Source organism: Onychomys torridus, chromosome 4, assembly GCF_903995425.1.
Source record: "Onychomys torridus chromosome 4, mOncTor1.1, whole genome shotgun sequence".
NCBI classification, from domain to species: Eukaryota; Metazoa; Chordata; class Mammalia; order Rodentia; family Cricetidae; genus Onychomys; species Onychomys torridus.
In genome coordinates this window covers 8,851,218-8,879,206 of record NC_050446.1, presented here as the reverse complement: position 1 = coordinate 8,879,206, position 27,989 = coordinate 8,851,218, and the positions used below count along the sequence as shown (strand labels likewise).

At 52.0% G+C, this 27,989-nt stretch overlaps 1 protein-coding gene across 4 annotated transcripts; it reads right to left on the bottom strand.

Annotated features, from left to right (window-relative positions):
• Positions 1 to 46: 46 nt before the first annotated feature.
• Zer1 (zyg-11 related cell cycle regulator) lies at positions 47 to 27,881 on the bottom strand. 4 transcript variants are annotated; one of them, XM_036184032.1, is made up of 16 exons: positions 27,383 to 27,881; positions 16,166 to 16,410; positions 14,244 to 14,394; positions 13,704 to 14,140; positions 13,282 to 13,458; positions 11,665 to 11,779; positions 11,405 to 11,551; positions 10,957 to 11,130; positions 7,723 to 7,938; positions 6,426 to 6,467; positions 6,203 to 6,322; positions 5,644 to 5,759; positions 4,768 to 4,956; positions 3,944 to 4,041; positions 3,119 to 3,221; positions 47 to 1,579 (listed from the first exon to the last, which is right to left on the bottom strand). In XM_036184032.1, the coding sequence occupies exons 2-16, from the start codon at positions 16,321 to 16,323 to the stop codon at positions 1,522 to 1,524; spliced, it is 2,301 nt and encodes a 766-aa protein (XP_036039925.1). In that variant the 5' UTR covers positions 16,324 to 16,410; positions 27,383 to 27,881; the 3' UTR covers positions 47 to 1,521. The 4 variants fall into 4 exon arrangements, with proteins under 4 accessions (XP_036039925.1, XP_036039928.1, XP_036039926.1 ...); XM_036184035.1 differs by having other exon boundaries at positions 10,963 to 11,130; XM_036184033.1 differs by having other exon boundaries at positions 27,434 to 27,881.
• Between the last annotated feature and the right edge of the window lie 108 nt (positions 27,882 to 27,989).

Genomic DNA, 27,989 nt, shown 5'->3' with positions numbered 1-27,989 from the left:
TATCCCCCAATCTCCTCTGCAAAAAGAGAGAAAGAGACCACTCCTCTGCACTTTGCACAAAAATGTATTTCTGTGACACCCCAAAGTACAGACATCTCCCCAGACCACAGGTGGTAAGCAATGGGATGTGAACGCTGCTCACGGTCTGGCTCCTGCCAGAAGGGCCGGGGATGGAAAGGAGGGCTAAGGTTGCCCACGTTCTCCCATGTGGGAGAAGCACATGGTTAAGCCCTCTCTCTAACTTGGCCAGGGAGACAGTTTCCTCTGGAGAGGTCAGTTACCTCTCCCTGAGTTTTGTGAAGAGCCAGGCCCCTTCTGCCTGGAGACAGACATGCCAGGCCAGAAAAATTAAAGAACAGGCCCAGGGAAGAAAGAGGGCAGGAAAAGCCACACCAAAAGCTGCCTCCAGGGGGAGCTTTGCTCTTATGAGCACAGGCCTCCTCAGTGGTCCTGTGTCAATGAGCAATGCTGAGACAACGAGATGCCTAGACAGCGGCCTGTCACTGTGCCTCTAACTCAACACAGTGGCTTCTCAGGGACAGCCTGAGTGGGCTGGAGGGACAGAGGACTGTCCCAGTGCTGGTCTGGAGGTGGCTGCCCGCTGTCACTGTGAAGGGCTGGAGTGGGGACCTCCTGCCTTGTAGTGTCTTTTGGGCAGGGGGGTGGGCTCAGCTCTGCTGGTGGGAGTACCTGGGCACTGGGGTGCTGTGGGCGGATGAGAGCTACAGAAAAGAGGGCAAGACCCTGGTCCTGGAAGGTGCCAGCTGCCAGAGCTGGGGTGTGTTGGGACATGTTTGGCAGAAGGGGCAGTGGAATTGCCCCTGAGTTCTGACCATCTCGGCTGGAGCCTTCAAAAGCCTGGGGCCTGAGGGAGACTTGAGGCAGCCTCCATAGCAGCATGGCCACAGGCAGCCCTGGCCAGAGAGTCAACACAGCCTGCTTCTCCAGGGTCCCCTGGACAGCGCTGCTTAGCCTGAGGCCTCGGACGGCTTACAGCCTGGAGCACCAAGGCTTCTGGGAGACTCAACAGAGCTGGTCTTACTCCCCAAACCCCATCAAGCCTCACCTGGGAGCCCCAGCAGGGCACTCAGGCAGGCATCAGGGCTGTTGAGCAGCCAGGTAAGGGCCAGCTCCTCCCACAACAGACAGAAGCCAGGCCAGGGTCTGAGCTCATTGGGAAGGGACTGGAGACTCACAGCATTAGAGGCAAGCCTGGCTGGGCGGGAGTGAACATGGTATCCATGAAAGCTTGGAGGCGGGCTGAGAGTGGCAAGGGGCTGCGAAGACTCAGGAGAAGTCATACACACAAAACTTCACACTTCCTAACCAAAAAAAAAAATAATAATAATAATATATATATAGAATATATATATCTCACTAACATTAAGGAAAAGCGTCGGCTGTGCAAAAGTCCTCACTGTCTCTTCATCCTGTGGGAGGTGGAAGGGACCTGCCCACTGGACCTCCAGCGCTTCCTCCCGTCCTGTGTGGTCCGAGCTGTGTGGCCATGGGTGGAGGCCTCTATCTGGACGTGTCCATGTTCTCCTCTCTAAAGTTACTGCAGTGTTCAATCACCTTGCTGGATGCAACGGGGGACAGCAGTGGAGGGTGGCTAAGGAGAACCGCTCCTCCTGGGCCCCCGCTCCTTCTGGGGCCCCCACTCTTCCTGTCCCCCCTCCTTCTGGAGCCCTCCCCCCCAGCCCCCCGCTTCTCCTGCTCCCCCCCTCCTGGGCCGCACAGCTGTCTAATAAACCGTAAGAGTGACCCTGCCCCTAGCACAGACTTGATGGGAATGTCAATGGCTGGCAGAGCACCTGGGAATAGCGCCCGTGGCCATGAGCAGGGCTGCTGCCCTCAGCTTGGGAAGGGGTCCTATAAGCAGCCAAGCCTGAGCCCCAAACCTGCTGCCGCTTTCTTCACCGTTGTCCCTGCACGCCAGCCCACTCTCTTGGCAGAAGTCCACTAGGGGGCCCCCAAAGAGGACCATCTGGAGATCTGCACAGGCAGCCATGCTGTCTCCAGGCCTTAGTCTCACCCTGCTCCCTGAGAAGACTGCTACCCATTGCTGGTTGCCTTTGACCTCACACTGCTTGCCTGCTCGACAGGAAGCCTCTGGGTTTGGGGGTTCACTGCTGCCCCAATTTGCTAAAGGCTGTATTAAGGCCTTTGAGAAGGAAATGCCCAGGGCCATCCATTCCTTGATGCCAAAAGGACCTTTTGTGCCTAGAGGGCTGATGAGTTCCCTGGGACTTCCAAGGAAGACTGAGGACTAGTCTGTCAGTAATACTGAAACATTGCCTTCACCAAAAATAATGAATGGAGCTGGCTGATGCCTCCAGCCCAGGAGGACATATTCTGAGGATAGGGGTGGGGTTGTCTGAGCCTCAGGCTACACTGTGCTCAGAATTATGACAAGGGACTACCCTCCCAACTAGAATGGATCGGGAGAGAGGATGGCCAATCCAACTGATACTAGCATGTGGTGTTGTACTTTCTTGTGCACACACTGGAGGGACAATCAGAGCTGATGCTCATCACTCAACAATGAATCCCATGGACACAGAAGCCCAGTGTGGACTCTTGTATACCCCTACCTGACACACTGATAATTTGTGTGTGTGCATGGGTATGTATGTGTGCATGAACATGCTCACACATATATATGTGCTATGGATGGGGCCTTGCACATGCTAGGCACATACTGTACCACTGAGCTTCCTTTTAGCCTATCAAAGGGCACTTCTCTGGTGACCTTTGCCCTCACAATTGCATTCAGATAAACTAGCTCTGTGCACACGTGGCCTCTAGAATATGCATCACCACACTGAGTCCTTTTTCATTGGAATCATTGTGGTCAAAAATAATGTGGAGTTCTTGCTAGTGCTGAGCAGCAAGGGGGTTCTCGGTGGGAATCAAAGCCAACTGAGCCCTTGAGAGCAGATTAGCTCCTCTGACGGTCAGTGACATGGGTAAATGACAGGGGCCCTTGCTGGACAGCCATACACTGTCTGCTCCACATTCAACCCTGAGTGGCCCCTGGGAACTCTGGCCATTCCCACTGTGCCCCTTGCCCACCAAATCAAGGTACCCAGCCAGGAACATAAGATTTGTCACTTACCGGGCCATCTCCTTGGTTTCCTGCCGGGCAGTGGCCATCTTGATCAAGTCTCTCAGCAGGGGCATCCCACCTTCTTTGATTAGCAGAGGGCAGTACTTGTCAGCTATAGGGCAGAGCAGGGAGCTGCAGATGGGTGGCTTTCTAGGGTCTGTGCCCCAGACACCCACCCCGCTTCCAGAACTGTCTACAGTGGCTGCCGGGGCGAGGGTGGGGTGGGACAGGACACAACATTGGAGCAGGGACAAGCCAAGTCTGCCTGCCTCCTGGGTCCACGTGGATGGGAAAAGGGGCAAGCCCTTGGGAAAGACACTTCCTATTGTGGTCCAAAGTTGTTATAGTTCCCCTAGACTTTGTCCTAACAAATAAATTAAGAAAATATTATTCCAAGCACAGGCCCAAAACATGATACCCCTCTCAGAGGTTTGTATCATGACATAGGTTCCCAGGGAGTTTTGGAACTGGAGTCCCCAGGCAGCAGCTTGCATTTACGATATTGTTAGTAAGATACCCCCAGGGGACTGTGGTAACCACCCAGACTGGAGCTATGCGTGTCCTTTTGCCCTGCAGGTGGTAAAAAGACTGGAAAGGTCACTGACAAGCAGGGTAGGAAGTGAGAGGAAAGGCACGCTGTATAGGCTGAGTCGCTTCTGATGGTGTAGTGGGACTAGCCATCACACCGGCATGCCACTAGTCCCCAAGTGCAGAGGACCGCTCTAAGACACAGGGCAAGAGTGACCCTACGTGACCCCTCCTGCATGCAAGCTCCCTGTGGACATGTTGTGTTCAGCTGAGTGAGTGTCTGGACTAAGGGAGGGAGACACTCACGGTAGACAGACACGAGGTTGTACAGGGCCCAGGTGGCCCAGTGCTGGCTGACTGGAGAGATGCCCTGAGGAAGGAGGCGGAGAATCGGCTCAAAGGACCTGGAGGAGAGAGACTGCTGCCATTACCCGGGACTGAAGCAGGGAGGCTGTGTGGGCTCTTCTCTCTGCAGGGCCCTAAGGGCAGCATGGGCAAGCCTGGGGGATGCCAGGGGTCCTGCTGCTGGCTCTGCCCAGGAGCTCACTCTGGACAAGATCAAAGTCAGAACAGAGGGAAAGCTGGGGGGGGGGGGCGCGGTCTCAGCAACCCAAGAGAGACAAGCTGTGGTGAGGAAGGGAGAAGCCCTGGAAATCACCTACAGTGACTCTAGGTCAGGCTGGAGTGCCAGCCCAAAAATCAGCAAGGCCTCAGAGGGGGCCCGAGGCGGAGCTTCCTGTCTCCCAGGGACCTAGGGACTGAGCAAAGCTGCATACCTTAGCCCATCCTTTCAAAGGAGTATTTGACTTAAGCAGCTGCACACACAGCCCAGCAGGAAGAACGGGGCTGACTAATGACTGCAATCCACTTACAGTACAGAAACAACTGAAGCCAGCCTGGTGGGGGCGGGATCACAGGTGACCTGTGATTTGCTATGTATTTAGTTCTGTATCCAGCATGCATAAAACACAGGCCTTGGATACACACAGGTGTTCCTAAGTGGGGAATGTGCCCATCACACACTGGATCCTGCAGCAAATGCCTTTGGAGGACAGGACCAGGATGGAAACTCTGGATACAGCATGCTGGGACAAGCAGCTTCCGACTCCCCATGCTGTGTACTTCCTCACCTATAGTTGATATTCCTCCGGGAGTTGATGTCCCAGCTCTGGATGGCTGCCCACATACGCTCCTCCACCTCTGCCCTCTGGGGCTCACAGACACCCCAGGCCTCAGGCCCATCAAACATGATGTGGGATAGAACACCACAGGCATTGTACGAGACCTCAATGCCATCGGCCTTGCTTTCCAGCAGGTTGCTACCAGGAGGAAGAAGGAGAAATCCATCAGTTACTCATGGCTGATAACCTAGACCCCCAAAGCTAGAGGCACTATTACTATGACTCTGCTGGTTCAGCCTCTTGAGCATTAGGATTACAGGTGTGTACTACTGGGCTCAGCTGTAAATGACTAGGGTCTTTGTTTGCTTTTTGAGTCGGAAATCTCATGCAGTTCAGGCTGGCCTGGAACTTGCTATGTCGTCAAGATTCCTGCTTCATCCCCCAAGTGCTGGGATTACAAGCTTGTGCCACCACATCCAGCCACTTGTTATGCTCAGAGTCCTTCCAAAATGGATGTGACATTACTGCCATCTGTGGCAGGTTGAATAAGAAAAGAAAACACACAGGGGCTTGAGAAATGACTCTGTGGTTAGAAACACATGCTGCTCTTTCAGAGACTGGAATGGGTTCCCAGCACACTTGGTAGCTTGCAACTGCCTGTACCCTGAAGCTCCAGGAAGAGCTCTGGCCCTTTATGGGCAGTTGCACGCATGGGCACATGCCCATCCCCCACACCACCCCCACACATAATTAAAGCCAATTGAAAACAAACCCACATTATAGATAGAAAGCAGGATCAATGACAGAAACTTGCTCTGAGCGTGGCTGTGGCCATTGGACACACACTGCTGCTGTGAGTATCCTGGCAGCCGAGGAAGCACCAACCTGAAGACGGTGATGAACTGGGAGGTCATCAGCTGAGGCCGCAGCTCCCTCACCTCTGCCACGTTCCCCAAGAGTCCCAGCATGTTCCGGTGCAGTTCCTGCTTCTCTGGGAACTCCTGGAGAACAAGATCCAGCAAGGCCTTTGTACGTGGTCATTTCTGACTGTTACCCTGACTGTTCCCTACCACGGGAAGGCTTTGTAGGCTGACCCCAACTTTCTAGTGCTCCTGTGACGGGTAGGACAAGTGTGGCTCCATTTGCCACAGCTTAGAAGGGTCCTTTTGGAGAGCTCTCAGAAGCCAGAGCAAGAAACGGAGGCCTACCTTCTGGGCAGAACTACATCTATTAGCAGGAAATGGTCTGTAGGCAATCAGAGCAGACTGCTGTGAACACAGGCTGGGGGTCCCTGGCAGAAAGGATCTCAGGAGGCCCAGCTGGGTGGCATGGCCAAGGCGGAGGGCTGAATTGCTCACGCCCTGGTGTCCATGGGAAGCTAGTATAGGACAGTGCCTGTGGGGTGGCAGTCCGTGGGGTGGGTGGCAGCCAGGGCAGTGCCTACCTTGAGGCAGTCGAGAAAGAGCTTCATGCCATTGAAGCTGAGGAACATCTCGCAGTTGTCGGGTGTCTCGTCTGTGATGTTCCACAGGGCGCTCCAGGAGAACTCCATGACCTGGTCACACTGTGGGGGAGGCACAGCTCAGCCGAGCCCGCCTAAGGACACACGGCCAGCCCTGGCACAGAAGTCTCTGGGGTGAGGGCAGAGTATGTGAGGCTCTCCTTACCGTCTTGTCGAGCAGCTTCTTCTGTATCAGCTTCAACATGGTCTGTGGGGAAAGGAGAGGCTGCCTAAGCCCAGGACTCCAATAGCCCGGGAGCTCAGCAGAGGGAGCCACTGGCTGTACTGGGTGACACAGCCCGACAGCACCCAACACTACAGTTTTTTTGTAGGCTGTTTGAAGGGTGGTCAAGTACATACCCTTGGTCCTTGGCCCAGCCCTCCCATGCTCTGGGCTGCACTTTCCCAGGAGTAAAGTGAGGCTAACAATGGATGCATCTAGTTCCTGCCTCCTCCTTCCCTCCCATGTTTAACCTGTCCCATGTATTGGCTGGGAATGTATTCAGGGCAGGCCAGGACAGCACAGTGATGGAGGCCAACCCCAGTCTTCTGCCACAGGGGTTACTGTGTGGAGCTGAGTGGAAGGAACAGGCCACACACTAATCAGTAACAATCACATTCAGAAATTCTTCTCATCACCAGGTGGTGGCGCATGCCTTTAATCCCAGCACTTGGGAGGCAGAGGCAGGAGGATCTCAGTGAGTCTGAGGCCAGCCTGGTCTACAAAGCAAGTTCCAGGACATCCAGGACTACACAGAGAAGCCCTGTCTTGAAAAACAAAATAAAACAAAAAATAGTTTTTTTTTTGGTCATGGTGGCATACACCTTTAATACTGGCACTCAGGGGGAGGCAGATGGATCTTTCTGAGTTTGAGACCAACCTGGTCTACATATCAAATTCCAGGCCAGCCAGGGCTACATAGAAAGACCTTGTCTCAAAAAAACAAAAACAAAAACAAAAACAAAAACAAAAAAAACCCAAAAAAACAAAAACCCAAAAAAACTAAAAATAAAAGAATTAAACAAACAACTCTTCTGGGGGACTGCAGAGATGGCTCCGTAGTTAGGAGTGCACACTCTTCTTGCAGAGGGCCCAAGTGTGAGATGGCACACGGCACCTATAACTCCAGCTCTAGATGGATCAAACCAATCTGGCCTGCACTAGCCCCACTAACTAACACACACACACACACACACACACACACACACACACACACACGAAAGAAAGTCTTCAAAGTGCTGGTGTGAAGCTCAGTGCTGGGTACTACTTGCCTAGCATTTGCCAGGCCCTGCACTCAGTCCTTAGCAATCCTCTCCTCTACCCCACCCCACAAAGATGAAAAGAACACAGAGGTGCTCCCTTGGTCTACCCTGCCGACTTTCCCTACCCCTCCTCCCCCAGCCCAGGCCCTGATGCCTTACTCACAGAGGACAGGATGACAAGGGCAGGCAAGCACACGTACCACCACGAAACCCATCTTGCCCACAGCCTCCTTGTGGTCATTGTCCACTTGGCAGACCAGAGCATTGCACAAGTGCACGGCAATGCGCTGGATCGACTCATCCTGCCGGGTGGGGCTGAGGATGCTGAGCAGAAGTTCGTTCACCCGGCGGTACTGGAACTCTAGTTCCTCGGGGATGCTGAAGTTGCACAGGGTCAGACAGCAGTTCCGCTGCACCTGGGCCAGGTTGGGAGACAGCAGAGCACGTTCAGGCACAGATCTGGAACAGGGCTCCAGGCCACCCAGAGCTGGGGAGGCCCTCTGGAGGATCAGGCTACCAGGCTTTTGTTTGGAGTTTTTTGAGATGGAGATGGGGGTCTCACGTAATCCAGGCTGAATTCAAATTACTATGTAGCCAGGGCTAGCTTCAACTCTTACTCTCCCTGCTTCAGTTTCCCAAGACACTACCAGGCCCAGCTAACGCTTGTTGGCTTGCTTTTCATTAAGGTTATTCTAAACAAGCATTTAAAAACATGAAATTTTTGTAGAGTACATAATTATAAAAACATACTCATGTAACTACTACCTATGCCAAGAAACAACACTGCCAACACAGAAAGTCTCTTCCTGATCCCAAGACCCTTCTTACCCTTCCCAGGGAGCCACAGTCGCCGTTCAGGACTGCTCACAGGGTCAAGTGTTGTTACATGCAGCTAGAGTGCACTCTTTTTTTTTTTTTGTTATTCGAGACAGGGTTTCTCTGTGTAGCTTTGTGCCTTTCCTGGAACCCACTCTGTAGACCAGGCTGGCTTTGAACTCACAGAGATCTGCCTGCCTCTGCCTCCTAAGAGCTGGGACTAAAGGCGTGCGCCACCACCGCACGGCTAGAGTGTACTCTTTTTCACTGCAGTATAGGATTCTCTCATGACACCTCAGTTTATCCATCATTATCCTGCTACCAGACTTTGGCCACTGTCCATAATGCGTTATATATGTGTCCATAACACAGCTGCACTAAGGTATACATGCTTGGGAGATTTCCGGTTTTTATTTTCTTGAGAGGGTCTTATGTAGTTCAGGATGGCTTCAAATGCAGCTGAAGATGAGGCTGAACTTCTGAGCCTCCACCAAGCCTGGCTTGATGTAAGTGTGTAAGTATTCATGCTGCTAGAAAAGGCCCGGCTGTTTTCCAGGTGGCTGTGCTGGCCTGCATTCTCACGACAGTATATGGGCATCTGGCCACACCCCTTCTCAGCTGCTCTTTTCCAGCCCACATGTTTATAATGATGTATGGATTGCACTGATCACCATTTAATCTCATTCCCTTCCTTATGAAACGCTTATTTCCAATTTTTAAATTACTGTATGTGTATGAGTGTTCTGCCTGCACTCATGCCTTGTGCTCGAGGAGGTCAGAAGGTGTTGGAGCCCTTGAACAGGAGTTCCAGCCAACTGTGAGCCACCAAATGAGTGCTGGGAACTGAACCCTATGCAAGGGTAATAGGCGCTGTTAACCACTGTGCCATATATCTAGCCCTGTTTCCTTCCATATTAAATACTGACGACATTCACCATGTTGTATTGATCACATCACACTGTTTAGACAGTATGGTCCCTTAGGCAACATCTTATGTATTTTTCCATTTATCACATGCATGCATGCACACACACACACACACACTTTTTGCAGTGCTGGGAACTGAACTCTGAACCTCATGCCTTGTAAATGTGTTCCATCACTGAGCTACAACCCTGGCCCAAAATATTAGAATCTGAGAAAAAGGTTATTTTAAAGTTTTTCTTTCTTTTTTAAAATTTTTGCTTGTGTGAGACAGGGTGTCCCTGTGTAGTCCTGGCTGTCCTGAAACTCGCTTTGTAGACCAGGCTGGCCTCGAACTCAAGAGAGGCAGAACCCTGCCTCTGCTCTGGCCTTACTTTACAGTTGAAAGGCAACCCTGTACAATGTTTATGTGCTATCACCTGTGCAGACAGCTAGTGTCCTGGCTCCTTTGTTTTCTTGATTTTAATTGTATGTATGTGGGTGATTGCCTACATGTATGTCTATGTACCACATGCATTCAGTGCCCCCAGAGGCCAGAAGAAGGAGGTGCATCCCCTGGGACTGGAGTTACATATGGTTGTGAGATGTATGGATTTGAACCTGGGTCCTCTACAACAGCAGTCAGTGCTCTTAATTGCTGAACCATCTTTCCATGCCCCACTTTTTTTTTCCTTCCTTCCTTCCTTCCTTCCTTCCTTCCTTCCTTCCTTCCTTCCTTCCTTCCTTCCTTCCTTCTTTTTCTGAGATAGGGTTTCTCTGTGTAGTCCTGGCTGTCCTGAAACTCGCTTTGTAGACCAGGCTGGCCTGGAACCCACAAAGATCCACCTGCCTCTGCCTCCTGAGTGCTGGGATGCCCAATGATTTCTTTCTGAGACAGGGTTTTACTCTGTAGCCCAGACATCAATTCTCCCCTCAGCCTCCTGAGGCCGCCATCACAAGCAAGAGCCAGCATGCCTGATTCTCCTTTTCTCCCCTTTTGTCTAAGCCAAGTCTTCAAAGCAGAAATTATTTGTGGGGCTGGAGAGATGGCTCAGTGGTTAAGAACACTGGCTGCTTTCCTAGAGGACCTGAGTTCAATTCCCAGCAACCGCGTGGCAGCTCACACCTGTCTGTAATTCCAGTTCCAGGACTTCTGACACCCTCACACAGACATACATGCACCCCAAACACCAATGAACGTTAATAATAACAACTAAAAAAATTGTCTGCACATTCACACCCACAGAAGCAAACATCCGCATTACATAAACAACATGCAGAAGAAATGGGTGCAAAGGACCCATTTACTAAACTCCATGCACGACTGAAAGCCACAATAAGGGGTATCAGTGAAAGGCTCTAGTGGGGGGGGGGTTTAGGTGGAATTCACGTCTTTGTATCTGTAACTGTTCTATAGTAAATGTTCTTTTATTATAATTTTAAAACGGGTATTAGGAACAACCTTCCCAACAGTGATAGGGACAGAGGGGCAGAGGAGAAGGCACATCTGGGACTCAAAGGGCAGAGGTGGGGTGGCCATGGCAGTGAGTGGCAGTTGAGGCTAGAGACAGGTTTCTGGGACGGTGGCTATGCAAGGGCAATTGACAAAGGCCACCTAAGTCCTGGCAAGCCTGGGGGACATGCGTGTCTGGGACGCTGGGAAGCAGGAAGGGTTACTGGGCAAAGCATGCAGGCCACAGTAGGCAGGGGCTCACCGTCACCTCCTGGTAGGACTCCATGCCATTCAGCACCACCTGGATGACCTGCCGGCGCAGCTTGACGCTCTGCTCCGAGCGGTACTCGGAGTTGGTCAGGTAGAAGAGGGCAGCGCTGCCTGTCACTTGAATGTTCTTGTCATACTTGTGGCACTTGAGAGCTGTGATGACCAGCTGTGTGAAGACAGGGTGGGGGCTGGGGCTGGAGGCGCTGCCAGAGGCAGGCAAGGCCAGCCTGGGCTCTGTGAGTCACTACGGCTCCGCTGGGGAAAGGCTGACCCTAGCCCTGCTCTCCTGGGTAGATGTGGGGAGGGCAGGAAGCAGGGCAGGGAAGCCAGGCACTGCCAAAGGGGTGGAAGCTTGTGAGGCAAGGCTGCCTACTTCCCTGGGACCAGGGGTCGGTGCAGAGGGACAGAGGAGGAGCCTGAAGGCTCGGGTCTGAGCTGACCTTCAGGGCCCGCAGAAGCTGGTTGCAGCGTTCAATACGTGCAATGTCAAACAGCAGGTTGATGGCCCTGGAAGTGACCTCAGGCCGGTGTTCTGTGTAGGCCTCGATGGCGTTCAGCACCTGCTCCTCATTTTTGTCACCGCTTACCTAGTGACGGAACATGTTCAGGACAACCCACAAGAGGCCAGGGTGTGGGGTCCCCAGACTCAGTGGCGCTCCGGTACCCGGCCACTTCCTTCCTCCCACACCCCGCCTCTTACTTTGTAGGCTGGAATGTGTGTGAGGCGACACAGGGAGGTCTCAAAGAGTCCAAGGAACTGCAGTGGCCTCCTGAGAGCCCGAAAAGGCATGATGCTGCTCTTGGAAGGCTCGGTGCTGGGAAAAGAACACACCAGAGTTGGCAGCCCGGTCGGACCTAGCCTAGGCTCCCCCACGGACTAGGCATTTCATTGATGGGAGAAACAAGGGCTTCTAGCCTCATCCTGTCCCTGCCCTAACTCCCTGGTAGCTAAGACTGGCCTTGAACTCCTGATCCTCCTCCTCTCACCTCCCAAGTGCTGGGATTACAAGCACATGTTCCCATGCCTGTTCCCAAGGCTTTGTACATGGTAGGCGAACACTCTCCCACCTGAGCTACATTCCAGCCCTCACTTCTTGATGGAAGAGTGGGAAGGGCACAGTGTAAAGAACACGGGACAGGGAACTGCTACCACTGCCACCTTTGAGAGGTATCACCTGCCATGCTAACAGGGACATGGTTCACTAACAATCAAAGATAAGCTCCTCTGCCACACGCCTCTAAATATGGCTGAGAGAGGGCATGAGGCCAATCACAGTGGCTGGGCTGGAATGAGATCTCACCACCAATCCAGAGGCACACATCAGCCATGGCAACACCTGAGGAGGAGCAGGACAACAGGCCTGCCGATGCCCACCATGCCATTGTGCCCAGGCTGCTTGTTGCCCAGGTAGACTCCCTGTGGCCCCCAAGCCTTGTGCATGCTGACCCCATGCTGCAATGGGATCTGTTCAACAGACTCAGAATGGCTTAGGGCGGTCCCGAGTGTGCACTTCCCAGACCAGTGCCCAGAATGACTTTTCTATCCCCACCAGCTCACATGGGCCATGTGGGCAAGGCCTGACTTGCTTCTTTCTTTCTTTATGCTAATTTTCTCAACGTGCGTATGTGTGCTTGTGCACGCTCGCATGCTCACACTCATATAGAAATCAGCAGACAGTTTGTAGACTGGGTTCCAGGGACAGAACTCAGGTTGTTAGCTTTGGTGTCAAGCACCTCTACATGCTGAGCTCTCTTGCTGGCCCTTGACTTTTTAAAGTAATTGGTTATTTATTTTAATTTTATGGGTATGGGTATTTTGCTTGCATATATGTTGTACTCTATGTGCGTGCCTGGTGCCTGCAGAGGCCAGAAGAGCATGTTAGGTCCCTTGGAAGTAGATGGTTATAAGTAGCCCTGCGGGTGCTGGGGCTCAAACCCAGGTCCCTCTGGAAAAGCAACAAATGCTATAAACTGCTGAGCCACCCCAGCCCCCTTTTGAAGCTATGTAGCCCTGTCTGGCCTTGAATTCACAGAGATGAGCCTGCCCTGTCTCTGTGTACTGGGATTAAAGTTGTGCATCATCATGCTGGACTCACAAACTTGCTCCCCCACCCCTAGAGCTGAGGACCGAACCCAGGGCTTTGTGCTTACTAGGCAAGTGTTCTACCACTGAGCTAAATCTCCTACAGATTTGCTTCTTATCTCTAGTACCCAGCACAGTACTTGGCACAGGGTGCTTAGACAGGGCTTGGTGAATGACACCCTCCCAGCAGCCATAGCCCTGCCTCCTCATAATGGACCACACCCGGGTACCCACCTGGTCTGTCCTGCCTCCTCATCCATCTTGGAGATGCTACAGTTCTCTAGGATCATGTGGCCAGAGATGTCCAGGGACATCAGGTTCCCCAGCTTCTGCACCAAGAGGCTGAGTACCTTCCGAGTCAGCTTAAACTTGTAGTAGCTGGAGAGGCGGTCTCGGGAGATGTCCAGGTGGCTGCAGGTCAGGGAGGGGCCACAGGTCAGGATCTGACTCCTGCAAGTCACAGCAGGGGAGGGCCCATGCCTGCCACAACTTCTCCAGGGAATTCTATGTCTGCTGGGACGGAGGTGCCTTAAATCGCTCTCATCCAGCCAGACTATGTGGTCTAAGGAGCGGGCTCTGTCCTCTGCTCCATGCAAGGGTTCCCTCTCTCCCGCCCTCTGTCCCCCCCCCCCCTCCATGCTGACTGCACAGCTCACCGAAGCTTGTGCAGCTGGGCAATGACACGGATGTGGTCATCTGAAAGGTCCATGTTGTAGAGCACAAGGGACATCATACTGTCCTTCCACTGTGTTAGGAAGGTGGCGTCACTTGTCTGGATGCCTGAGAGGTCCAAGGCAGCCAGTGAGTTGAGTGGCCGAAGCAGAGACTCCACTGGGATGCCGTCGATCATGCGGCCCAGGTTGAGGAAGCGCAGGCGGCTGAAGCCTTCGAAGGTGAAGTCCTTGACCAGCACCTGGCAGGTGGGGTTGACGAGACACTGGTCCTCACAGCCCCCTGGGTTGTCCTCCTCATAGAAGATGTTGGCACAGCCGAAGAGGCTCAAGGACACCAGGCTGTGGCTGAAGCTCCGAAGTGTCTGCAGGCTCTTGGCCGACAGCTTCTCACAGTTGGTCAGGTACAGCTCCACCAGGTCCTGGAGTAGCACAGCGGCCTCAGCTCCTCTGCCCACCCTGTGCCACCCCAGGCCTGGCTTCCGGGGATGGGCGGGGGCTGCACAGTAGGGAGGGTGGCCTCACCTGCTTGCGAATGGCCTCCAGGTCCTGGTCCTGCACCAGGTCCTCGCGGAGGTGGATCCGGGTAAGGCGAGTGCTGCGGGGGTCTGAGAAGAGGCTGAAGAAGGTCTCGTGGGGCTCAAAGGTGCAGGCAGCACTGACCAGCTCCACATACCTGGGAGAGAAGCAAGCCTAGCTCAGGGAGTGCCTGCGAGCCTGGGCTGCCTTCTGAGGCCACATCACCCAAGCAACAGCCAGCTTCCGGTCCTCTTCACAGCACCTGCTTAGATTCTGACTACACCACATGCTTCAGGAGCCAGAATTAAAGGCAGTCCTCAGGGTGACCACCTGTGACACAAGGGGCCGCTTACTGTCGTCGACCCAAGCAAGTCCCTTCAGCAGCCTAAACACAAACCTGCACACACAGCACCTGCACACACAGCACGCGTGCCTCCTCTTCACAGGCACCGCCCAGCACACCAGACCGCACCTCCTCAGCCACGGTCCCACCATGGGCCAGACACCCCCTTTCTTTGTAGCCTCTGGCACCTTATCAGCCCCTTCCAGGGCAGACAAATTAAAATGAAGTAAAATGGTTCTGAGTTTACAGCTGGGTGTTAGGCAGACAGTGAGCCTTCAATGTGATCCTACCTAGGCCACGACATCTGTGTATGCATGAATCCTGAGCTAGGGGCTCGGAGAGATGGCCAGCTGCTAAGAGCACTTGTTCTCAGGGACTGGGAGGAGTAGAGGGAGGGGAAACTGAGGTCAGGATGTAATGTATGAGAGAAGAATAAAAGTTTAGAAAAAAAAGAGTACTTGTTCCTGCAGAGGACTGGTACTCAGTTTCAGCGCCTACATGGTGGCCCCTTTAAAAAAGAAAAGAAGCCGGGCGTTAGTGATGCACGCCTTTAATCCCAGCACTCAGGAGGCAGAGGCAGGCAGATCTCTGTGAGTTCGAGGCCAGCCTGGTCTCCAAAGCGAGTTCCAGGAAAGGAGCAAAGCTACACAGAGAAACCCTGTCTTGAAAAACAAAAAACAAAACAAAACAAAAAAAAAGAAAGAAAGAAAGAAAAAGAAAAAAGAAAAGAACCAGGCATGGTATGGCACACCTTTAATCCCAGCATTTGGGAGGCAGAGGCAGGCGGATCTCTGAGTTTGAGCCCAGACTGGTCCACAGAGTGAGTTCCAGGCTAGAAGAGGTGATACAGAGAAACCATTTGGCTCAACTGCTCCCAGCTAGGAAGCTCACACATGACTGAACTTGCCTAGATGTCAATCTCTTCATCTGGGAGATGCATTAGCTTTGGTGCTAAGCTGAGAAAGTGTTCAGCATCATGCCTGGCCCACATTGAATGCCCAGAAGACCATTCTGAGCTCAGTCCTCAGTTCCCATGTGATCTAATGGCTTCCCTTTGGGATAACTCAGATCCCCCCCGGCGCTCAGGGTGTGTATACACCTTGTGCCGTAGGCACCCAGCACAGTGAGTGGAGGGTCTGCCAGGAGGCTGCATAGAGATCATCTGGGTGATACAGGCTCTGTTGTTCTGGTCTTAGTACACATGTAAACACACTTGTCCATGTGTACTTAGTTCAGAAGTGAGGCACAGGTGTGAGCACACACACAGAGTAGCACACAATGCCCTGATTTACATGCGGGATTTTATACTAACGCATTCCTAAACACACACATGCTGCTTCACACACATGTTGTGTGCTGCATAATCCTATGTATATATACCCATTCTTTCAAGTTCACACACATCAATGCATATGCAACCATATCTCTGTGGTAACATATATGTATCATTATTGTCCCTCAATGTCACACTCATAGCCACTTCCCCTTGTGGGGGTCTGAACACACACTCTTCATCTTCAGCTCACACTTCATCCCCCACATTTGGCTCCAACCCTGCCCCAGTCCTGGGAAGTCCCTTGCTCACTCATTGACCAGCTGGTCACAGATTTCGCTGGGCAAGAAGATGTCTGGATGCAGCCGCAGGGTCTCCTTGTCCAGCAGGTAGCCCAGGGTGCCATCAAGATTCCGGAGACAGAAGTCGGTACAGAGGGCCATCAGGGACTCGGGCGTGTCGGACGCCATGCTGGGAGAAGGCAGGTGGCCACTCTAGAGCCCACAAGGGCAACTATGAGTTCCCAACACTCACAAGACCATTGGCAGAGCCACAGCCTGGCAAGGAGAGAAGGAGAAAAGAGGCCAAGTGAGCTGCAGACAAAAGCCTGTGTCTGCTCTGTGTGGGGAAAGGGAAGCCCCATCCAGCACATTCCAATGACCATCTAAAAGGCTGTGCAAGCCTGTAACCCCGCACTTGGGAGACAGACCAGGAGGATTAAGGGTCCCAGACCAGCCTGAGTATAGCTAGTCCCTGACTCACAACAAAAGCTGAATGTTATCTGGTCATAAAGGTACCCATATAACACTTGGCCATGCTAACCGAAGAAGCCAATTATGAAGGTTACAACATAGTCCATGGGACGTGCAGCCGCAAAGGGCAACTCTATACAGACATGGAGACTCGTGTCTGGGGAAATGGGAGTGATGGATGCACACTGTGAACACACCACAAACCGCAGAACTGGACACTTGAAATGGCCGCAATACATGACCTGTGAATCACACTCAAATGTCACTCTATAAAGTGAAGTCTTGAGGGCTGGAGAGATGGCTTGGTGGTTAAGAACATTATCTACTGCTCTTGCAAAGGTCCTGGGTTCAACTCCTGGAACCTACATGGTAGCTCACAACTGACCAGATTTCTAACTCAGGGGCATGCAGTGCCCACTGAGCTCAGAAAAGAAATCGGATCAAGCCGGGCATGGTGGCACACGCCTTTAATCCCAGCACTCGGGAGGCAGAGGCAGGCAGGCAGATCTCTGTGAGTTCGAGGCCAGCATGGGCTCCAAATCAAGTTCCAGGAAAGGCACAAAGCCAAAAAAAAAAAAAAAAAAAAAAAGAAAGAAAGAAAGAAAGAAATCAGATCTCCTAGATCTGAAATTACAGATGGTTGTGAGCTACCATGTGGGTGCGGGGGAACCAAACCCAGGTCCTCTACAAGAGCAAACACATGTTCTTAACCACTGGCCAGTTCTCCAGCTCCTCCCCTAAGATTATTTCTTAACAGGCCTTAAAAATGCCAACCATAAGAGAGAAAAGGTTAAACTGGTATGCACTGGAGTGAAGAAACTTCTGTTCACACACACACAAAAGCTAATCCCAAACACACCACAGGCCTAAAGTAAAGTACAAGTACTTTATGACGTAACAGTAGGTCTGTTTCACAGAAAGACGGATGCCAATAGACTGGGTTTAGCAATGTGCCGGCAATCCCAGCACTTGGGAGGAAACTAAGGTAGAGAATCACGAAGCTCAGTTCAAGGCTAGACAACATAATGGGGATTCAGGTGAAGGGAGTGAGAGGAGGAAGAGGAAGAAGAGGAGGAAGAGGAGGGAGCCACAGACTACAAATGCAAAGCTGGTCCTTCCTGAGTGGACCCACAGCTGTCTTTGCTGTGAACATGCACATGTATGCTATAATTCAACAGAGATTAAAAATGGTTGGCACCAGCAAGGCATGGTCGTGCATGCCTTCAGCCCCACATATTACACAAAATATATAGGCAACATTTACAGACCAGTAAGGAGAGGGGTATCATGTGCTGTACCAGTGTAAAGGGGGCAGAAGACCCCAGCAGGCACCTCCTTAAAGAAGACTGCCTCCTGAAGGGCACTCAGCTTGCTCCATCAGTATCAGGGAAATGCATACCAACCCACAATGAGATGCCATTTCCCACTGCCAGCCAGCTCAGCTGCAGACACCAAGCCCTGGTGAAGATACGGAACTGCCAGTGAGAGTGAGAAGTGGTGTGGACCAGGAGATAGGTAATAATGATTGCTGCTGAGTAGGACTGTGCTTTCAAGGTTCAGCAAGTCTGCCTTCAGGAGTACGCCCAATAGAGGGACATATGCAAAGTGAAACTAGGCCAGTGAGATGGCTTGTGGAACTTGGCATGCAAGCCTGAGGACCTGAGTTCAAACCCCAGAACCCACAGTAGAAGAGACAACAGACTCCCAGAAGTTGCCCTCTGACCTCCCCACAGGGACTGTGGCAGGCACACCCACATTCTCATACATACCTAATAATAAATAAAACTTTTAAAAGGTACACTAAGGTTGGAGACTTAGCTCAGTGGTAGAGTCAAGGCCCTGGGTTCAGTCCTCAGCTCCAGAAGGAAAAAAAAGGACACTAAATATTCATAGCAGTATTTTTGTTGTTGTTGTTGTTGTTTTACGAGACAGAGTTTCTTCACGCAGCCCTGGATGTTCTGGAACTTGCTCTGTAGACCAGCAACTCAGAGATCCACCTGCCTCTACTTCCCGAGTGCTGGGATTAAAGACGTGTGCCACCACTGCCTGATTTACAGCAATATTCTATGTGATGGCCCCCAAAAGCAGAGACCCTTGAGTGTCCAGTGACAAGGCAATGGGTAATTACAGTCTATTTATTGTTTAATCACGACACTGCAATGAGAATTCAGTCAACGACTTGGATGACCTTCAGTGTCACAAGGAAGGAGTCGGACAGGAGAGGCCACTGCATTGGTTTCTGGAGCATGCCCTTCAACTAACACACACACAGAAGCCTACCCTGGGATGGGTATCTCCTTGGCAAGGATGTGTGTGTAGGGATGTGCCCCTGACAGGAAGTTTTTGGGTTTGGGTGGGCTTCAGGTCATTCCTCTGAGTAGACCCACAGGTGTCTTCATTGTGAACATTCACATAATTCAGTAAAGAGATTAAACATGGTTGGAAACAGCCAGGTAGGGGGATGCACACCTTTAGTCCTAGCACTCAGGACACAGAGGCAGGAAGATCTCTGTGAGTTCGAGGCCAGCCTGGTCTACAGAGTGAGATCCAGGACAGCCAGGACTATAAAGAGAGATCCTGTCTCAAACAAACAACAAAAACATGATTGGTACCAATGGGAAGGGCCCACACTTGAAAGAGATCTGAATGCATCCCGGTGATAAGCCAGTTCATATAGTACCAACACTGCTGCAGTGATGGCAGACTGAACCTTCATTTATGTACTCAGGTGAACAAGAAACAGCTCCTGGGGGCTGGAGAGATGGCACAGGGGTTTAGAGCCTGTATTACTCTTGCAGAGAACCTGCGTTTACTTCACTGTGTAGGTGTATGGGATCTGTGCAAGTGCTACTATACTATGTATATAGACAACTTGAGCATCCATAGATTTTGGTACCCAACCCAGGGAATCAATCCCCTGTGGATACCGAACTTAAGACAAGTCTCAGTGTTTTGGAGATGTAGTATACTGGTAGAGCCCATGCTTACTATGTATGATGCTTTGGGCTCAATCCCTGAAATCCCCCCAAAAGTCCAGGTTCTGTGGTTAGAGAGATCTTTGTTCTGACTTCATTCTGTAATTCACTGAGAAACAATGTCACCTCTCCAGATCACAGTGTCCTCATCTAGAAAGGTGAGGATGATAATTCTTGTGCCGGGGCTGGAGGAGCTGAGGAGATAGTGCTGGGAAATGCTTCCCACAGCACACAACACACAGCAAATGAGGCTCTGCTTATGTTTGACAGATAAGGAAACTCAAGCTCTGAGACTCAAGGCCGCTCCGGACAAACGGGTCTCTGGCTCTGTCACATCATCCTTGAGAGCAATGGTTCTCCACCAGTGGGTCGTGACCCCTTTGGGGGTTGACTGACCCTTTCACAGGGGTCACTTAAGACCATCTGTAAACACAGATATTTACATTATATTACATAAAAGCAGCAAGACTACAGTTATGAAGTAGCAACGAAAATAATTCTATGGTTAGGGATCATCACAAGAGAGACGGTATTAAAGGGTCCCAGCATTAGGAAGGTTCCAAAGGGTGTGGGCTCAGCATTGCCCAGCTTTTGGGCACCCTGTGTCCTCTCCTGAGCCTTCTAAGATTCTCAGGCCATGGCAAGAGCAAGAGGCAACATTGCCTGCACTGGGAAGGCTGAGGTAGGAGGGTCACAAGTTCAGGACCAGCCTGAGCAACTTAGTGAGGCCCTGTATTAATAAAATAAAAAATGTGGGGTAGCTCAGTGGTAGAGCACTTGCCTAGCATGTGTGAGACATTGGGTTCTATCTTCAGTGGGAAAAAATTAAAAATCAGCTCTTCTTTTGCCGTTGCTGTTTAAGATTTATTTCATTTTCTTTTATAGACAGGATCTCACTGTGTAGACCTGATTGGCATGGAGCTCTCTAGATAAACCAGGATGGTGTTGAGCTCCCAGAGGTCTTCCTGTCCACTATGCCCACCCCTAATATTAACTCACGTATTACGTATGTGGAGGCAGGCCTACGTGCGTGAGTACAGGTGCACATGGAGGCCAGAAGAGAGTGGCAGCCCCCAGAGCTGAAGTCACAGGCCCCCAAGAGCGGCTTGATGCACATGCTAGGAACTGATTCAGGTCTCTGTAAGAACAGCACGCACTTTTCTTTTTTTTTTTTTTTTTTAAATAATCAGTTAAATTGTTTTCTTAGATTTATACTCTTTTAGATGCATAAGTGTTTTGCTTGTATGTTTGTCTATGTACCACATGCATGCCTGGTGCCCTTGAAGGTCAGAAGAGGGCACTGGATCCCCTGGAACTAGAGCTATGGATGTTTGTGAGCTACCATGTGGGTGCTGGGACTCAAACAAATGTTCTCTTAACTGCCAAGCCATCTCTCTAACCCAGGAATAGCATGTGCTTTTAAGCGCAGAGCCATCTCTGAGGCCCTGTTACTTTGATTTTCTTTTCTTTTTTTCTTTAAAGACAGCTCTCAAGATTCTCACTGCCATCTTCTGCCAAGCTGCTTTCACTTCTATGCCAAGCAGGTCTGTTCTTCCTAGACCCAGGCCTCCCACAAGGCCCATGCCCCACAGTCCTGGTGCCAACATAACACTCTCGGGGACGCCCCAATGGTGGGGTTGCCTGGACCTCGACATGCCCTCCCTCCCTGGCCAGCCTGCCAGAGTGACAGCCTGGCCCGGTTTCTGGCCTCCTCAGTTCCGTGACCCCCTCTAGCCTACCTCCTCCACTGGATGGCTCGAGGCCCTAGGCCTAGTCACCTGTAACCCCACACCTCATTCCTTCTGTCTATTAGGACTGTCCAGTTTCAACCAATGATCTCCTTTACCCTGAAGAGTCCCTATAACTAACTATCCATCCTCTACAAAGCAGCTCCTGGCCACTCAATGCACTGAGCTCACTTACTGAGCGCACTCCACCATCCCAGTGTCCAGGGAGGCATCGCTGTCCTGTCAGCATGTTCCTGCTGAGGATCCCATGGCCTCAATCCAGGTTCTACTCCTCCTGCTTCTATGGTAGAGGTCAGATGTCTGTTTCCTTCTTTTTTCTCTTCTCTCTTTCTGTCTTTTTTTAAAGATTTTTTTTTTTCTTTTGAGCTGAGGATCGAACCCAGGGCCTTGAGCTTGCTAGGCAAGCGCTCTACCACTGAGCTAAATCCCCAACCCCTTGTTTTGTTCTTCTAGACAGGGTTTCTCTGTGTAGCCCTGGCTGCCCTGGAACTTGCAGACCAGGCTGGCCTCGAACTCACAGAGATCTACCTGGCTCTGCATCCTGAGTGCTGGGATTAAAGGCGTGCGCCACCGCCTGCAGGCTGTCTGTTTCTACGGTGCTTCCCTGTAAATGTGAACCTAGCCATGAACTCCTGAGGGCACAGGTCCTCCATTGAGCAAGCCACCAGACAAGGCCCTGCCTATATGAAACATCCTGGCACCTAAGAACACCAAGACAGTCACATCACTGGGGCAGAGCTCTGATGGACAGGGAAGGGCCTGTGTCCACTCTGAGCTGCAGTGTCAGGGCGGGCTTGACATTTATCGGAGACCCCAGAGATGAGCCCTTGCTAGCCCTGAAGGGGGAGGAAGGAGAGGATGTGCAGTGACTGAAAGGATGGGGTACAGGGCATGCAGGCACCAAGAGCCCAGGGGTACTGAACACCGAGCACAGGGCCTGCGGGAAGGGAAGTGTCAACAAATGCCCATGGCAGGAGCCACAAAGGACTGCAGGATGTGAGTCTCATGAGGCTGAGCATGAGTTCAACGTCCCCAGAACACCGCCGAATCCCTACGGGCCACAGCAGAACCTGTGGCTGGCTGGGAGAGAGCTACCTTTCCTGCAGCTGAGCACGGACCCCAGGTAGCTACCCTGCTCTAACTGGGCTGTGCACACTGAAGGGGTACCACAGTACCAGGTGCCCAGGTCATCAAAGGCATCCAGAGAACAAATTGGGTGAATGCTGCCACCTGTGGTCACCTCCTCGAGGAACTGACCCTGCAGCAGTGGGGAGGGGGTGTCCCGGGTGAGCCTGGAGGGCTTGGAACACCCTACCACTCCACCCCTTGGAGCCTTAAGGATCTCCACTCTTATAACAGGTTCCAGCCATCTGGAGTTCTGGCAAGGGAGTACTCTGATGACTACCAGAGGAGGAGAACCCCGTGTCTCTTTTCTTACAGGCTCTTTAGGACGTGCAGGGAGAAAGGATGGAGACAAACAACAGCAGCCCAGGCAGCCGCCCCCGCTGAGCCATCTCCATGCTGGGTGCTTCCAGACGGATACCCAGCTCCTTCCAGAACTGACTTCCTACAGTTTCTTATTTAACCAGCCAAACATCACAGCCCAGTATGCTGTACCAATAGAGGGCTACTCATTTGCATAACAATTTGTCTATGACCCTCCCCCCAGCTGCCAGCTCGGGAGGACCGACTGGCGGCTTGCACCCACGCCCACATCCTTGGTGCCTACTAGTGCCTGGCATTTAGGCGGAACAAAGGTTTGCTGTGGCCAGGATTACCTCATGATGGTACTCTGAGGTAGAGACTGCTAGTCATTTGCTGATGAAGACACTGAGAGACCCACAACTAACACAAAAGTAGCCTGAGATAGCCACTGACTTTGGGTAAGGGTGTAAAATCTAAACTCACCAATCACTCTCTTCCATCCATCCAGCAACCAGCTAGAGAAATAGTGACCAATGGTCAGAGGAAGGAGCAAAGGACCCCCAGCAACAAACACCCTGACACCTGGAGAACAGAGTCTGGGGAGCCAGAAGAGCCGAACCTTGGAGCGGCGCCCACCCTGTGAAATGTTAACCCATAAGCTCCCCAGACAAATGCCCTACTTAGATGAATGCTTTCCAGGAAGGAGTGGATCCTGGGCTAGGGGTTAGGGACAGAAGGGTGCTGGGACAACAGTCCACACAAGTGCTAGGGGAACTCTAGCGGACAGAGGCAGGCGAGGACTGGAGATAGTTGTCTGCAGAGACTAGATCCTGGGAAGACACAGAGCGAGGGAGGCAAGCACATCCCACCAGGCTGCTGGTATCTCTCTTGATAAGAAACAATGAACAAATACGGGGGGGGGGGGGGTTCACTGGGCAAGCTGAGAACCACCATGCTTGGGTTCTGTTTGTGCGAGCAAACTTACTAATGCCACACTGCTCAGCACTAGCTGTGTGCCAGCTCCTCCATGTGTCACAGGAGGCAGGGTCCTATCTACAGCCTGCAGGTGTGGCAGCTGAGGCTGTGTGCCAAGCAGTCTGCACAGTCGCTGTGTATATAGATAGACCAGTGCTCTCCACTCATCAGGTCAAGCCCAAGGGTTAAACCTTTCCAGCTATCTTCTCAGTGGGGTCACCCACGAAGTCTTATGCAAGCCTCAGTTTCCCTTCTGTGCTATCACTACCTTCTTTCAACTCCATGCATCCTTGCCTAATGACCACTGATGATCTGGTTTTGTGGTAACGATTCCATGAGCACCATGGGCCAAGACTAGAAGCTTCCTAAACATAGGGACGCTGTAGCGTCACAGGACCTCCATTATACAGTAAGTGAATGACAGGCTAGCTGAGACCCTCCTGTCTCTGTTTCTCCATCTCTGGGATTACAAGTGTGCATGCATCACCATACTGTTTATTTATTTATTTATTTATTTATTTATTTATTTATTTATTTATTTATTTATTTATTTTCTGAGACAGGGTTTCTCTATGTAGCCCTGGCTGTCCTGGAACTCATTGTAGACCGGGTTGGCCTTGAACTCACAGAGATCCACCTGCCTCTGTCACCCGAGTGCTAAGATTAAAGGTGTGCGCCACCACCTCCAAACCACCATACAGTTTTGTGTGGGTGCTGGGGACTGAACTCAGGTTTTTACTGTTTGAGCCAATATCCCCAGCTCTTTGTTCACTTCTGAAGCCAAAAAACCAGCACCAGTGAAGGAAACAGGTTTTACGTTAACCCCCAAATAGCTGACTCTACAGGGGTCTGTGAGCTCACATTTTCTGAGTCAGGAACAGCTGAAGCACCTAGGCTGAACAAAAAAAATAGTGAAAGCAGAGGCCAGTTAGGCAGCTCAGTGGTGAAATGGTGCTGGCTGCCAAGGCTCAAAACCCGAGTTCGAACCCCAGGTCCTTCATGATGGAAAAAGAGAGCTGACGTTCATAAATTGTCCTCCACACATGTGCTGTGGTACTTCAATAAGTGAATGTTAAAAACAAACACACACCTGGAGGCAAAGAGTGCCCTGTGCCTGGTGGGCTAGCCGCACCTGCCTGCGGAAGCCCCATGGCACTAACAGGAAGTGCTCTTCAGTGCTTCAGAGCATTAGCCCAGGACTGATCCTTCTCCAACCCATGTCTCATTTCATCTCCCACACCCTCCAGAGTCAGCAGGGGCAAGAGGACAACATTCCCAGTGTAAAGATGGGCAAATGGAGGTCCAGAGGGAACGAAGGATTCACGAGAGTACATACAACAAGCGGTGGCAGACTTGTGCTGGACCCTCATTCACCAGGTAGCTAGTCTGGGGTTCCTCGGATCATAGAAGCTTTCTCTGTCATTTAGGCTCCAATCTTCGAAGTGCTCTAACTTTACACATTACATTTTATTTTTGTAGTGCTTGGGATGGACCCCAGTGGTTTATACATGCTAGGCAAGTAGTCAATCACGGAGCCACACCTTCTGTCCCTTGCCCTTGCATTTTAAAATCCAACTGCTCAGCCTATGACCCAGGCCTGATGATGTAGTCAGGCTTAAGGGGTGAGGAGAAAGGTCTGGGGCTGTTCTCCTCAAAGGCTGCAGATTTTCAGCCTGTGCCAGGTACCTCCAGGATCCTCATCCTCTGCCTGAAACCTGGTCACACACTCGATGCCACAGCTCGGCCCAGCAAACACTGTCCTTCCCAGCCTGTCTACAAGCCACAGACAGCACTGTCCTTTTGTTTTGTGGCAGAATGGGGACTCTTGGGGCTTGACTTCCAAAGTCCTCATTGGATCAGGCATGGTGTACCATATTGTCCCAGCCCTCAGGGGGCAGAGACAGGTGAATCTCTGTGAGTTCAAGACCAGCCTGGTCTACAGAGTGAGTTTGAGGCCAGCCTTGTCTACATGCAACTGCCTCAAAATGAACAAACAAATAAAAAAGTAAGAACCACCAGCTGGAGCTGGCGGCCCATGTCTGCAATCCCAGCACTTGGGAGGCTGAGGAGGGCTGCTGTGAGTCCAAGGTCAGCCTGGGCTACACAGTGAGTCAGCCTAGCTACAGGAGACCTTACCTAAAAACAAACAAACAAACAAAACAAAACAAACAAACAAAAAAACAAGGCTAAGCTCTCAGACCTCCCTGGAGAACACACCATTACTTTTACCAGTGAGGGGTGTCATAAGATTCTACATAGCCCCCTCCAATATTCCTACAAATTCTATTAGCCAGGGAAGCAGCCAGAGCAGGAGATACACTGGTTGTTACTAAAACGCAGGGCTGTGTGGTGGCAGATCCCTGCTGTCACTTACCCCACCACACTGCCACACATGCACTCTAACTTAGCAGTCCTATTCTACAGACGGAAAGACTGAGGCACAAGGTCATTTGCTCACATCCTTAGAACCAGGAAACAGTAGTATGAATGAATGACTTGCCTGCAGGGCTGTCTTTTTAAAGATTTCTGTCACTGATGGGCACTCAGAACAAAAGGCCAAAGTACAATGGTCACTTGTCACCTCAGACACATTTGCATTTTCTCCAACATTTTAACAATTACAGTCAACCCTGCATCACAAGGCGGCCCCTAACTTGCTCCCTATTGTTTTTTGTTCCCAGTTGACTTCCTTACCACCCACTCTGCCTCCTCCATTCTGACCCACGCAAGCTCCCCTCAGGACCTTTGCACCTGCTGCTGGATGCTGTGGCCCCAGAAAGCTGTAATGACTTCCTGCCTCACTCATCTCTGCTCAGACAGCAACGTTATTAGAAACCTTCCCTGGTCACTTTCTATAAAGAGGTTCCAGGCTCTGTCCCCCACGGGCCTTCCTGCTTCCCCTTTCTACAAGACACTATTTTACATGTAATAGTAACAACCTTTCCATCTGACAGCCACCTCTTGGTCTAAACATAGCTTCCTGTGACCCTTTTCAGTGCTATCTTCCATGGTCACTCTAACTCGAAACCTAAAGAGAAGCATTCTGTCAGAAACATCATTGAGCCAGCTTTTCCCAGGCATTAGGTGGCACCCTCTCATCCCCCTTAATATTCTCTCACAAGGCAAGCAAACACGGGAAATCTCTGACTCTGGCTAAAGAGCAGCCAAACAAACCAAGTTCCACCCAGAGCTGGGCTGGCCAGACCAGCCAGCTCCACTTTCACGTCACCTATGGGCGCCCTTGGTCTTCAGTTTACAAGCCCACCCGCCCTTTTCCGACCCTGTTGCACCCTCTTGCACCGCGCCATCCCAGTTTGGGAGCTGATCCAGAAGCCAGGCCATCCTTAAGCTTTTAAGTAGCACGGCTTGGGGGTTGGAAGGAGACCTAAGCTCACCCAACAGGTAGGAGGGGCAGAGGCCGGCCTTCTGAGCCCCACATTGATTCCCCCATCTTGCACGAACGAGCGTCGCTCTCCTTGTGGAGAGAGCTCAATTTCCAAGGAAGGTTCCTCAGACCTGGGCGGGAGGCGACAAGAGCCCTCCCATTCCTGGCCGAGGTGGACCTGCATGGAGTCGCAGCGGCAATGCTCAGACCCTGAGGCGGGGGAAGAAGAGGATGCAGGTACATTTCTCGGCTCGGCAGCTAGGACGTACCCTGGGAGAGGGCGGCCCTCAGCGGGGAGTCGGGATGCTTCGCAGGCTTACAAGCAGAGGCTGCGGCCCTGGGGAATCCGCTGCCAGAGCGCCGCTGGAGGTCGGATCCGGTCCGGTCCGGGGCGGCGGGGCGGGGCAGGGCGCGAATGCAGCGGCCAGAGCCCCGGACGGAGGCCGTTCCCTTGCCCTCGGGCCGCTGAGGGCCGTCGGCTGCTGGCTCCGGGCCCAGCCCCTCCCCCCGATCCTGCTCCGACCGCTGGGAGAGCCTGTGGCTGCCGGTGTGCTGTCAACAAAGCGTCACTTCCGGGCCGCCCCTTAGCAACAGAGGAGGGGTACCCCGGTCGTGTCCCGCCGCGAATGCGGGCGGCGGCGGCCGAAGGTTCCGGGCCCTGCGGGCTGCTCCTGCCCGTTGTGGGGCCTGCGTCCCCCAAGTTAGCCTTCAGGGTCCCTTCCAGCGAAGGGCTGGCTCGCAGGAGCAGGGTTCAGGGCAGGACTGACTCCACCTTCCCTCGTCAGCGCTGACTCACCCGGCGTCCAATCCGACGTCTTCTGGGCTGTTCCACGCAAGCCACCACATTGCCCCTCCAGCGTGCTCCTCCCTCTCCCT